General features: G+C 44.2%; 1 protein-coding gene across 4 annotated transcripts in view; it reads right to left on the bottom strand.

The window, feature by feature from the left end:
- MAP2K1 (mitogen-activated protein kinase kinase 1) overlaps positions 1-14346 on the bottom strand; it is a 76272-nt gene that overhangs the window by 27381 nt on the left and 34545 nt on the right. For 3 of the 4 annotated variants that reach the window (XM_081511815.1, XM_081511817.1, XM_081511819.1), the window contains 3 exons: positions 9607-9817; positions 8209-8355; positions 545-622 (listed from right to left, as the gene is read on the bottom strand). In XM_081511815.1, the coding sequence (XP_081367941.1) occupies positions 545-622; positions 8209-8355; positions 9607-9817 (436 nt within the window). The remainder of the gene's footprint in view (positions 1-544; positions 623-8208; positions 8356-9606; positions 9818-14346) is intronic. The other variant, XM_081511818.1, reaches the window with a different exon arrangement.

Here is a 14346-nt window from a genome sequence, read left to right as displayed (position 1 = left end):
AAAAAGATGGAAACTGAAAGCGTGGTGTTTAGAAAATATTCAACCTTTCTATTTTAAAATTATCTAGAAAATACTTCATCTAACATCACAAATTTGCCTTCTTCCCTTATTTTTCTTCTCTCTTTCGTTTGATTTTCTTCATCTGTCTTATTAAGAAACCATCTCTTTACATGGTATATGGCATGTGATTTTTAAGCAAAATTGGTAATTGTGCGTTTAGATAATTTACACTTAAAAAAACCCACTTTGCCTGAATTCATTTTTTAATCTGCAATCTAAAAAGGCTTTCTGATGCCAAAAATGAGAATTCTGTTGGATACTCTGTCCTATTTTTCAAGATAGATTTTAACATACAGAAAGTTAATTTTCTAGTTTTAGTGAAGGGGAGAGGATATTGTATCTAGAATCCAGATAAGAGAAAATTCTAGTGAAAAACCTAACTTTTCTTAGAAAGCTTCCCTTTGTCAACTTCCCACCTTCCTCCTTGTCCCTCTCCTATTTATCAATGAGAGAACTTGGAAGAAAAGCTTCTCAATATACTCACAGCAATGCTAACTTTTCCTAAAATTTGTTCAGGAATTCTTCCAGCTTTCTTCAGAACTTGATCCAAGGAACCCCCATCCTAAGAACAAGAATACCACAGCCCATTCAGTGACAGTGTTTCTAACTATTCTTTCAAGTGTTAAACTTCAGCAGCAAAATAAATCTCACACATGACCAATCTTCCTAGAAGGGCACCCTTTGGTGTGCTCCAGATATCAAATAAGATATGAATGTGAAACATTGTGGGAGCTAGCAATGATTAATAACTCAAAGCTTATGAATAACCATCCCATAAGTTACTAATTTAGTGGTCAGAAATTACTAATTGAGTGGTTCACTCTACTGAACTGACAGAACATAGTGGCTAGGAGTGCTCTAGAGGCAAACTATCTAAATTTGCATTCCCAACTCTGTTACTTACTATCTAGTGGACACTGACCAAGTTACTCAACTTGTACAATGGGAATGATAATAATTACATAAGGCTACTATAATACTCATAGAACTATTGTTAAGTATTAAACAAGCTCAAACATTCAAAGCCCTTGGAACAATATTTAGCCCATGGTAAGTTCTCAATAAATGTTTGCCATTCTATCATCATTATGTAAGTCAAAACTTGCATTTGGTACTATCCTAACGAAATATACTTAACAAAATCCAAAGAAAAATATCATAGAAAGTAATTATTCATTCCACAAATCCTACAAAGCATCATGCACTGTTTGAGGTTCTGTGGAGGATAAAGATACAAAAAAGACCTAGCTCTTGTCCTCAATAAATTTATAAACTAGTAGGAAATTCAGAGAAGGCAATGGCACCCCACTCCAGTACCCTTGCCTCGAAAATCCCATGGACGGAGGAGCCTGGTAGGCTGCAGTCCATGGGGTCGCGAAGAGTCAGACACGACTGAGCAACTTCACTTTCACTTTTCACTTTCATGCACTGGAGAAGGCAATGGCAACCCACTCCAGTGTTCTTGCCTGGAGAATCCCAGGGACGGGGGAGCCTGGTGGGCTGCCGTCTGTGGGGTCGCACAGAGTCGGACACGACTGAAGCGACTTAGCAGCAGTAGGAAATTATACCACTCCACAAAACACAATGAAACAGAATAAATGTATATAGTAAAAGTGCAGCACACACCCAGAGAAGAAGGGAAATTCTGACTTCACTCAGAAGATAGCATTTGAGCTGAAATCTTACTCAAAGAATGAGTATGATTTCCATACCCGTAAAAGGAGAAGAGCAAGGGGAGAAAAGAAAAGGGTGGAAGAGTGGAAGACTGGATCACCAGGGAACTCCAAGAACAGGGTATTTCAACAAGATCATAAGCAGAGAAACATTAAATTGCTTAGTACTCCTGGGATGTAGCCAATTATCATTCACAATATAAAATTACCCCAGAAGTAGAGATGATTCCTACAAACTCAGACTGATTTTCTAAAGTATCCTGTCTACCCTGGGCAGCTACCATCATCAATTACCATCTATTAATCACCTCTGCGTATGGCATAGGGATATGTGAGGAACTACAAATGAAAAAAACTATAAGGACAGGAAATAATACCCTCTGGTTGGGAAGACAGAACACATTCATAAAGTGGCAAGGTGCCTTAAATCCTCCTGTGAAACAGGGCAGGGAACAAACAGTTAAATGAAGAGAAAAGACATTACTACAGGTATTCAGAGGAAGAAGCGATCCCTGGACAAAGCGGCCAACAGAAGGGTTCACAACAAGAGTGATACTGAACCTGAGCCTTTGAGGAGGGAGATCTGGGTAGGAAGAGCAGAGAGACACGCCCACAGAGATCCTGCTTCCAGTACCACCCAGCCTCTACAATGCAGCCACGAAATAGAAGGTTGGAGAACAATGCATGACGTAATAAACAAAAGAAGGACACAGCATAATCTCATTTTTATAAAAATAAAGTGTGCATATATTCACACAAAACCAGAATATCAAAAATATTACCAAAATGTTCCGGTCTATATAGTAAGATTATCAGGGATTTCTGTTGTGTGATAGTTTCTTCTCTGTGCTTTTCTATGACTTACAAATTTTCTACAATAAATAAATGCTTTACCTTTTAAAAGTAAAAAAAAAAAAAAAACTGACCTCATTTATGAAAGTGGAGAATTAAATCTATAAATCAATTAACAGATATTTACTGAGCATCCAGTTTGTGCAAAATTTGTTAGGAAGCTACAACACTGCTTTCTTTCTAAAGGAAGTGGGAAAATAAGTAAGACTCATTCAGGGATACAGAGCTCTTGAAAAATGTTACCTAGGGACTTCCCTGGTGGTCTAGTGGTTAAGAGTCCGCCTGCCAATGCAGGGGACATGGGTTTGATCCCTGGTCAGGGAACTAAGACACCACATGCTGCAGGGCAACTAAGCCTGAACACAATGACTAAAGCCCACATGCCCTATAGCCTATGTTCTGCAATAAGAGAAGTCACTGCAATGAGAAGCCCACACACCATAACTAGAATGAGCCCATGGTTAGCCATGAAGACCCAGTGCAGCCAAAAATAAAAAATAAGTAAATAAAAATAATTTTTAAAAGTTAACCTAAAATAATGCTAGACACAGATTATCAACTTAAAATTCTATGCTTATAGAAAGGACAGTTTGGACCACTGACTTTCTATCACAGATCAACTATGGATCATGGATGTTAATGAAAAAAGAAGATTGTGCAGGTGTGTGCTCATATGCATACTAACAGCCCTGAATACATTAGACTTCTCATCATAAAAAACTCCTAGGCACAACTACCTAACGATGGGTCAGACAACCAAGAAGCACAGGGGAGGATTTCAAAATTCACCCTAAAATTCAAATGTGCTGTGAGATGGGAATTATTAATCTAGAGCCAAAGAGAACTTCTCTGTAAACACACATTTTCCAAGAGCCCTCGGGAGAGCCTTACCCTGGCTATGACCCAGGCGGGTGCCTGAGTCATCCTTTGAGCCTGGCTGCCTTCACAATGCCACAGGCCCCCGGTGGCCAAATCAGGCAGGCACCACAGCCCAGGTAAACACACCCAAGTCAGCAGGCTCCAAGAAATGCCACAGCACCTCTCAATTTTTCCCTTATTGACAGGAACAGGGACTCCAGTGCAGAAAGTTTCCGGCTATTTCTATTTTGCTTTCAATTGAATGTGATTTCAGACCCTTTGTTTGAACGACTTTGCCTAATTATTAGGGAAGACTGTATACTTAAAGCTAGGGAACAGAGCAACTCTGCCCAAATTTGTGATGCAAACAAGGCAGAAAAGGCTCTCAGGTTCCACTGCCAAGTCAGAGGGCAGCCCAGTGAAGTACCTTGGTATAGGTAAACATTTCTATTAACAAGGAAGAAATGCTGGCTCTCCTCCCTTTAGCCTCCTTCTATGCTACAAGCAGAGTTACAGTATGAGCAATGGGAGGAGCGGGATTTAAGAGGCATGAACGACAGTCAGGCTCACCCAGTGCTGCCTGCGACTCACCTCCCAACCTTTCAATTCTACTGCACTGTTGCCAAGGACCTGCCTTCGCTGACTAAAGCTGCTGAAAACTGGGCTTATTTTTAGAAGCCGATTATTAACTAAGTCAGTGGTGCTTTTGTGAAGGTTTTCTATAGAAGAGACAAATGCTTTATGGAAAAAAAAAAAAAAAGAGCTCAAAACATCAACCCTGAGTTCCCAGCTCTCTGGTTGCTCAGCTACCCCTGGGCAGGAGTCTACCTCCCCAAAGACAAGAACATTCCTGTTCTGATCAGGCAGCATCCAGGTACCCCTTGGGTCTCAAAATCCAGACTGGGCAGTACAAACACAGCTTTTTTCTAGAAAAGGTCAGCCCCTAGCTAAGTGCATTAAAAAGATAGGGCTCAATGCACGCTGATGACAAATTTGAAGTGCATCCCAATAAACTATCTGGGTAATACATAAGTAGACAGGTGTGATAAAAGCAAACACAGGAAGATGTTAATGGTAAAATTGAGGTGGTGGGTTTAGAGTGTACATTACACAATTCTTGCAACTTTCTGTACTTCTGAAATTTTTTATAATAAAGCGTTGGGGGAAAATGCCAGTGACAAAGGACATCATGCAAAGACTGTGATACAGAGAGGGCCACAGAGCCTGGGAAGGTGGGATATGGCTAATGAACAGAGCTCTGCATGACAGCGCCTTTCAAATGGGGAAGCTGAGACAAAGTAGAAATCCCTAAAGAGAAGCGGCAGCCAGCCATTAGAAAACTGTCCTGGTACAGGCAGCCAATGCAGGAGCCCTTCGGCAGGAGGCCTGCGCAGGGACCAAGGAAGGGGTGAGAGTGCCCAGCCGAGAGCAGAAAGCTACCCTGGGGCGTGGCTGTTTAGACTTCAGGCCACAACTGCTTCTTTCCAGGGTCCCGTCCCTGGCAGCTCTGAGCCTCTCCACTAGTACTGAGGCAGTTTCAGCTGGGCCTAGATAGTCCCAGAAACAGGAGGCCCTAACTCTCTCTTGAGCCCCAGGCTTGACCACACCCCACCCCCATCCTGGCCTCCCTCATCAGTCAGTCAACACATATCACTTAATAGGTGTCCTACACTGTGCTTGGGCCCAGAAAGCTTTTGACCATTCCAGGCTCTGACAGCTAGTTTCCCAAGCTCAGCTTCCCCAGGTAATTACCTTCTCAGGTAATTCCAGAGATACCTTCTGTTTTGAGAACTTAAGTGAGAGGATCTCTCCCCAGAGAGCCAAATCCATGGGGGAAAACAACTGACCTGCAGCTACTAGAAATGGGCTAAGAGAATGGGTACCAACCCCCATGACATCCTGTGTTATCGCTTCCTCTGGGAGGGAAAGGCTGAACATGGCAAGGAGCACGAGGCTGTGATCAGTATCTCTGAATCCAGACTGAAGAAAGAAGGGTTTCAGTATGAGGAAGTCTCAACAGAGGTCAATTTAAGACAAACAGAAAGACTGAACTCCACGTGTCAAGATGCCACATATGGCCAATAGAAAAAGGTTCCAGCAGGATCTGGATAAATGAAGAGGCCACTGACTATCAATGTTTATGGCCTGATCCTAACCTCTGAAGCAAGCACCCTTGAGTTCAACCATGCTCAAACCTACAAACAACCTCCTGGCTCCTCTATTAAAGGAAGAATAACCTCTAGTTCTACGCTACCCTCTAATAAAGGGGTTGGAGGTTCCTCAGGAAAGAATTTCTAATGGTTCAGAAGACAGTAGGTATGAGGTGACACATATCTGGTGCTCAAAGAGCCCCCATGTCCACAGTGACACCCTCACCGTGACACTGCTCTCAATGTTCCCATCCCTGCAGCAGCTCACGTGGCACTTTGCACTAATAGGCACTAAAATAAGTGCTTGTGAAGCTGATTAACTAATGATTAACTAATGTAGTGAACTGACTGGCTATGAGGGCCAAAAACCACAGAAACACAAAATGTTAGCATGGGGAGGGGTCCCTAGAAAAGATCCAGTCCAAACATTTTTCTGCAGAGATGAGAAAATCCTGAGAGAGTACATGACTTACATAGCGTAATGGAGGCAATATGGAATTTAAAGAAGGTGGATCTGGTCAGCTCTGACACTTACTGGTTATAAAACAGACTAATTACTAAACCTCTCAAGGCCTTACTCTCTCCATCTACCAGCTTGGGGTAGGGGTGGGGATCAATTCATGTCATATGACAGGGCTGATATGATTAATAAGTCACGTGACATGAAAAGGACTCAACAAGTGGTAGAAGATGCGAAAGCTAGTCACCACTGTGTCAAGCCATGCCACCACCCATTTTCTGTTATTTTAGCAAGATGCAAGAGGAAAAAAGGTTGCTCAGGCCTTTCCTGTTTTACCACTGGTTGACCACCATCACCTCCACCCTCTCACCTTTCTAGTTTTCAAGGACCTCCATTGCCATTTACACATTTTCATCCAACTCTTGGGGTAAAGCTGGAAAACCACCATCATCAGCACAAAGAGCACAAGAAACCCCAAGGATAGGCAGAAGCCCCCTCCCTCTGCCCTTCCCCACCCCACCAAGCTGAGAATAATCAGCAACCCAGGCCTGGGTTGAGACCAAGCCATAAACGCTCAGATGCTTTCCACAGAGACTGCTTCACTCTCATGGAAGCAAAAAGGAACGAGAGCTTTCTCAGGGACCTTCAGGTGCACCAAAGACATTTTTCAGAATCTACGTTCCATATGGTACTGCAAAAAGAGTCAGCACATGCCTGAAACACGGTGTATGGCATTTCTTAATCATTAAAATGAAAAGATGTTCAAGATAACACGGGCATCAGCAAGGGACAAACATCCTGGGAGGGTTCTCCTAGAGTTTATTAAGACCAGGCCTTGCTCCTAGAGTTTATTAAGACCAGGCCTTGGGGCTCTCATTACAGAGTTGAGGGCAGGTCTAGAGAGTCAGAAAGGAAGCAGAGAAGTTGCTGAGGGACACAAGGCAGGGACTGAAAGCAGAGCAACCATGAAGCAGGTAGACTCAGTCATGTTAGCCTTGGTCTCTGAACTGTCAGCTCCAGTGAGGATAAAGCAAAAGCTAAAGTCTGCAGAAGGTATACTCTGAGTCAGATAGTGTAGTAGAAGACTTACATCTTTTATTTTAATTAATCCTCACCACAACAACACAGGTATAATAATGCCCATTTTACAGATGAGGAAACTGAGAATCAGAAAGATAGAAAAGTTTCCAAGGACATGACGAGAAAGTGACATCTATAAACAAATAATTATTGAGCGCCTGCTGTGGCTTTGGAGACACAATGGCAAACAAGACTAAGTGTCCGCTTGGATTTTTGTGAAGAAGGGAGATACGAACCAACATCTGATTCCAAAGTGCCCTGTGCCATGCTGCCTATTAGGGACAGAAAAGATTAGCAACCTTGAAGCTAGCCTCTCTCTTTGAAATTCTGGCCATCAAGGATGGGAAGAGATCCCCAATCCCTATCCAGTAGAGTCAACAAAGTACACTAGGGTGAGACAGCCTTAGTTCAAATTTTACTAATTCTACTTACCTTAGTTCAAATTTTACTAATTCTACTTACCAGTTTCATGACCTTGATTAAGTTATTCCATTTCTCTGAGCCTCAGTTTCCTCACTTGTAAAATGCAGATAATGTACCCAGCTCAATAAGGTGTTTGTAGAAATATAATATTAATTTGCTTAGGGTAGTCCTTAATATGATATATACCCAATAACTATTAGTTCATAAGTATTAATTTTGCTAACCCTGCTCTTATAGCAAGTTATAAACTCTCTGAAAGCAGGGACTCACCCACCTTCACTCATCTTCATAACCCCTGAACCGTGTGCCTAGTACACAGCATGGCATGTAATATATGGGTTTAAACTATATTAACCAGGCTTTACCCACATCAAAACCTTGGGATCAAGAAAACTGAGAAATGTGCTCCAGGTACAACCTAGGGACACCTGGTTGCCGCCATCTCTCTGAAGAGACAGACTTAGGAAGGAGGCCTGTCATTTTCTTGGTTAATCCAACTTCTACAGTCAGGTTTCCTAAATGCCCCACACAGTGATCTGGATCCAGCAAGGAACAAGGAAGCAATCGGTCAGGTCACATCTTAGACCAAAGATCAGACCAGAGCCCCCAACTTTCCAGGCTGCTCTTCAGAGGCTGACAGGCTGCCACGTACCATGTGCTCCATGCAGATGCTGATCTCGCCATCGCTGTAGAACGCCCCGTAGAAGCCCACAATGTAAGGGGAGTTGCACTCATGGAGAACCTGCAGCTCCCTTATGATCTGGTTCCGGATTGCAGGTTTGATCTCCAGGTGAATTAGCTGGGGAAAGAAAGGTGGAAGGGAGAGAAGCTTTAAACATATATGGATGGATGGAGGGGTGGGTGGGTGGATAGATAGAAATTTTCGTAAATGCTTAAGCTCTTAGAGGTAGGAAGAGAGGAAACAGGCAAGTTTCAACAAACAGGTTACTGGCCAACTAGAGTGCTGAGTGCCAACATACCAAGGCAGGTGTTGGCACTAGAGGAGCTATACCCAGGGGAGGGACAGCTGTGCCTCTGCTCCCAGGAGCCAAGACTGAGGAAGAGGGCACCCTTTTGCTCCCAAGAACAAAAGGACCTGGGAAGCTGAGAGATGAGGGGAAGTGGCCTTAGAAACTTGGTTGACATCCAAGAGTTGTAGGACCAGAAGGGTATGAGGAACTGGGTCTGCCAATCTAAGCTGCCCAAGAGACATCCCCTTGACCTTAGGAACTTGATGTGGTTGAGATTTAGCCAAGGCCTCAGGAGCCTCCTTATCTCCCCTACCCCCCATGTTGTCCTTTGTTTCAGCTGAGGAGACAGGTGACAAAAACACGAAACGGTTACCGAATAAGGCTGAGCTTCTAAAAAGACCCATGGACAATGAGTGTCAGAAGACACGGAAGCAGCGGTTATCAGCGTGGACACTAGAGAAAGCTAGATAGGAAGTGGGCCTTGAAGATGGGAAGTGTTTGAAAAGATGCAAGGAACACCATGAGCAAAAATATATGGACAGAAATGAACATGGTGTGCTGCAAAACATGGAAGAGTCCAAATTTGCTGTCCAGAAAGAGGAGGACTCAGGGTCACCAGGGAGGGAAGTCCAGCTCAAGGACTGCATGCCAGGGTGGGGAGCCAAAATGCTGTACTGCAGGGAGATGGAGGGGAAGCACGGAGAAACAACGTGAAGTCAGTGTTTTGTGTGTCCCTGGGGCTGGGTAAATGAAAGCAGCCTCTGCTCTGGATAAATGGCAAATGAGTATCTCAGCTTTCTTTCTAGACCACCCAGAGAGTTAACAAAGGGTCCCCTGCTGTTATTGTCCAGTCTGGGGAGTGGGATTAATACACTAACACATTGTGAGTGTGTTTATCTATAATCTAATAGATAACACAAATTCAAACTTCAAACAGCACAAAAGGGTACTGAATGAAAAGTCAATTTTCTTTCCACCCTTGTCTCCAGGCCCCCAGGTCTTCTAAGAGATAATCCAATTGCCTGTCTACCAAGGCAAGCTTGATTCAGTCCTTTTTTTTTTTTTTAAAGTGCCCTCACCTTTCTGGCCATGACGAGTCCGGACGGCTTGTGGGAGACCTTGAACACCACACCTCCATTGCCAGCACCCAGCTCACTGATCTTCTCAAAGTCATCATCCTTCAGTTCCCCCACCTTCTGCTTCTGGGTCAGAAAGGCCTCGAGGCGCTTCCGCTGCTGTTCATCGAGCTCCAGCTCTTCCAGCTTCTTCTGCAAGGCCTCCAGGTTGGTCCTGTCCCAAAGCGGGGAGCACAGGTCAACACCGCCATCAGAGAAGCCCACCCAAAGTAGCACTCCTGCTGTGGAGAGCTCCAAGGCTGCGGCCAGAGAGAGAACTGATGGAGGCGGCTCGGGGGAGGGTCTCACCTGCTGTGCTCTGCCCTCTTCACTCCGCCACCCCACACGACTCACCACAGACACACTTGCCCTCTCAAGGCCTGGTCTCCTCATTTGTAAAATAAGGGTATGAGTTCTCTCTCAACAGGCTCTGGGCCTACGAGAGGAACCAGAGAATCCACTAAAATCCAGAGTGAGCCACCTTACTCTGCCTTAAAACCCCAGTTTCAAAAAGTCCCACGAGTGTTGGTTTTACAACACCATAAACTAAATACAATCTATTTCCTAAAACCACTAAATTGAAACCAAAGCACATCATCGAAACAGGCTCTAACCTGAATCACAACAGAAACCCTCCTTCTCCATGTGATCAGATCAGGAACAAGGTGAATCAAAACAGAGCAAAAGGGATACACCTAAAATTTTTATTTTTGCAACAAACATGAAAGTGCATTCATTCACCCACCTTCTAACACCGGGCAAGGCCCTGTCTTTGAGTAAGAGCTCCACATCACCTTTCTTACATGAACCAGAAGAGAATACAATGCCTATCATTTCCAAATTCTTTAAAGTGGAGTAAAAATGTCAACATAATAATCTCAATAAAACTTTGAGAGTTGGATGACTTTCTTCAATTTTAATGCTCACCTAATTTGACAGTATTTTTTTTTTTTTTTTACTGACTTGGACTTACTGAGTCTTTCCACAGCTCTTAACCAGTATTCATGGGGGGAGAAAAAAGAAAACCACTTCGTTTGCAGCAATATTTCATCAGTTTATCTTATATTTAAATACATACAGTACTTAATTACAATACCAGCTATAACTGTACAAATGAATTTGGGAATAAATCATCTCTTGGTAAGCACATAATTCAACCAGTGGGTGCCAGAGTGAGTGGGTATGGCAGAGAGCAGCCTGCTAGTGTGTTTTACATAAAGTACTGAAAAGTGCTCATTACCTCCTGGGAGCTTGTGAAGAGAAGGGTGGTAAGGAGAGCTTCTACTGTGTTTCATTTTTGTCCTTAGTCTAAACAAACAACACGGGTGACATGACAGGCAGTCATTACACATCAGAAAGTTGGTGACCCCCCCTCCCCTCAATATGCACACCCTTTCTGAGCTTGAAGGGTAAGAGCAAGCATCACCTTCCACTCTTCATTCACATTATATTCCAAACCTTAAGAAAAGGAGACAGAGACCCTATGCCTCCCCAGTGTATGGGAGGATCCAATACCGCCTTACAAATAACACCGTACACGGGGCCAAAGAGGACACGGGGCTGACTTTCCCAATCTTCCTCACTGGGTAACTCTGTGGGGAAAGAAGGCTGGTGCCATAAACTGAACTATGTCCCCTAAAAATTCATAAGTTGAAACTTTAACCCCCAGTGTTCAGAGAGAGGATTTTTAGGAAATAATGAAGGTTATGGCCAACCTAGATAGCATATTTAAAAGCAGAGACATTACTTTGCCAACAAAAGTCCGTCTAGTCAAGGCTATGGTTTTTCCAGTGGTCATGTATGGATGTGAGAGTTGGACGGTGAAGAAAGCTGAGCGCCGCAGAATTGATGCTTTTGAACTGTGGTGTTGGAGAAGACTCTTGAGAGTCCCTTGGACTGCAAGGAGATCCAATCAATCCATCCTAAAAGAGATCAATCCTGGGTGTTCATTGGAAGGTCTGATGTTGAAGCTGAAACTCCAATACTTTGGTCACCTCATGCGAAGGGTTGACTCATTGGAAAAGACCCTAATGCTGGGTAGGATTGGGGGCGGGAGGAGAAGGGGACGACAGAGGATGAGACGGTTGGATGGCATCACCGACTTGATGGACATGGGTTTGGGTAGACTCCGGGAGTTGGTGACGGACAGAGAGGCCTGGCGTGCTGCAATTCATAGGGTCACAAAGAGTCGGACACGACTGAGCGACTGAACTGAACTGAAGGTCATATGGGTACAGTCCTACTCAGATAGGACTGACAGTCTTGTAAGAGAGGTGGCCTTCCCCCTACACACTCCAAGGAAAGGCTGTGTGAAGATACAGCAAGACGGCAGCATCCACAAGCCAGAAAGAGAGGTCTCGCCAAAACCCAACCATGCTGGCAAGTCAACCAGTCCTCTCTTGGACTTCAAGCCTCCAGAACTAGGAGAAAAGTAATTTCTGTTGTGTAAGCTGCCCAGTCTATGGTATTTTGTGATGTAGCCCAAGCAGACTAAGACAGTTGGTCAATATCCTCATCCTGCTACAAGGCTCAGCTCAGTCTCACGCTCCCGTCAGGCCCTCAGGTTAGGGGCGCCAAAACCATGGTTGCTGGGAGTGCACAGTGCACACCCTCTGGTTTCCTTTCTCTGCGGTCTCTCCACAAAGGAGCCCATTGATGACAACATTTAGAAACATACGTCAAATGCAGACAGACCTCACAGCTAAAGCTTGGATGAGGTTACAGCTGCCTGGAAGGTAAGTAGTCTGACTGGAAATGCAGACTCAAAAAGCTCTCTAGAAAACACACACACAGGGACGTTCCTGGTGGTCCAGTGGCTGACTCTGCGCCTCCAATGCAGGGCGCACAGGTTCAATCCCTGGTTGGGAAACTAAGATCCCATGTGCCATACAGTGCGGCCAAAAAAGAAGAACATACACACACACATACACACCCCCACACTGAGCATATATGAGGGAGAGAAGAAAGGGGGGCTAGATGAAAAGATAATCGCTCTCCTTAATAACACTGTATTCTCTTTTAAGTGTTTTACACATATTAATGCATTTAATCCACAACCGTACAATTACAACAGAGAGTGAACTCAAGCATAGACAGGGGAAGTAACTCTTCCAAGGTTGTAATCTAGTAAGTGGCAGAGCCAGGATTCAAACCTGGGCAGAGAGAATCTAACCTTAATCATGATGCTGTATTACCTCTTCAAAAAGTTCCATACTTTCAAGGGTGGTGACTTGCAAACATGAGTGAGATCCTAGGGTGGCGCACTTAACACACCAGGGCTCAATCAGAGGAAAAAATGGTATAAATGGTGTCCCTACACGAAGAGTACTTTGCCTCAGATGCCATCCTGTCTCCCTTGTATGTCAATCTGAACAACTGCCTTGTGAGAAACACTGGCCACAAGAAACCACACCCATTTGGGGGTTGAGGAGGTGGATGGAGGGAAGGTGGGAGGGATGCTGACTCTGCTCATTTTCTGACTCTACAGAAATAAGGAATTCTCTCACTTTCAGGAAGAAAAACTGAATCTGGGCTTTGTGCCACCTTCCTCCCTGCCCTCCCTCCTATGCTTCATGGTCCTTCCGCCTACTCCATCAGCTAAGGAACCAGCTTCTGATTCGTGCTTTCAGAGGGTGGAGCCAAGGAGAGAGGAGACATGGCAAAGGCTACAAGCTATGGTGGCAAGACTTTGCTAACGACTGGGGGTTGGATCAGTGTTACCAAATTAATGAGTCATAGAAATCAGAAATCCTGGATTCTTATCCCAAATTGGGCACCAAGTAGCTGGGTGACCATGAACAAGTCATTTAACTTGACAGTCTGTTTTCTCTCCTATAAAATAGGGTAAGAAGATGCTTACTTCACCAGGACAGGATCAAAACAGAAAACTAACAGGACAAAATACAGGCATTTTGACATATTTCTGCACAAATGTGGGGGCAGGTGGGAGTGGGCTGGAGGACAAGGAGAAGCCACAGCATCAACAGCAGGATCCAAATACTACTGTCTTTTGTCCTTCCTGTAACTTAATTTCCTGTGATTTAAAAATTATTAAAAGCCTCTAAAAGTTTTTTTAAAAAACTGTTTCAGAGAATGAAAGACAAAAGATTTTATCTGAAGGTGAAAGGAAAATCCTGGCCACAAAACGACTTTCATGACTCACTAAAGAGAAATCAATCAATAAGACATCAGTATTCAGTATTGCTTCCTCTCACACGGGGAGTAGATGATGTTCAACAGGGCTCATCTGTGCCCGCCCAAGGTGAAATGCTTCACGCAAAGGAAATAGGAAGAGAGGGGCCCCTCACCTCCAACTACACCACAAATCTCCAACACTCAGAGGATAAGAACCAGCCTCTCTCACAATCTTTGGTTTTAACTGAAATCAGCAATATGAGGACTAGGGATTAAGAAAATAACCTGGAGTCTAGCCCAATACATCTCTGACACACCCCAGGCCCTCTTCAGGGACCAGGTGTGATAGCTCCAACCCCCAGCACACTCCCTACAGCAGAAAGAGAACACCACACTGCAACGTGAATTCTGCACCAGGGCTGTCAGTAAACACAAGTTCAGCCAGATACGAGATCACAGGCTTGAAACGGGAACACAGAAGAAAAACAAGGAACTTGGAGAAAAACACGGGCTGTCATTCACGTTCTGAAAACACGAGGAAGGTACAGGGAAGTGGGTGGGGAAAGGACA

Source organism: Giraffa tippelskirchi, chromosome 7 (assembly GCF_054371585.1).
Source record: "Giraffa tippelskirchi isolate mGirTip1 chromosome 7, T2T-mGirTip1v1.2.pri, whole genome shotgun sequence".
Lineage (NCBI taxonomy): Eukaryota > Metazoa > Chordata > Mammalia > Artiodactyla > Giraffidae > Giraffa > Giraffa tippelskirchi.
The sequence above is the reverse complement of the archived record's forward strand: the minus strand, read 5'-3'. Positions and strand labels throughout refer to the sequence as shown.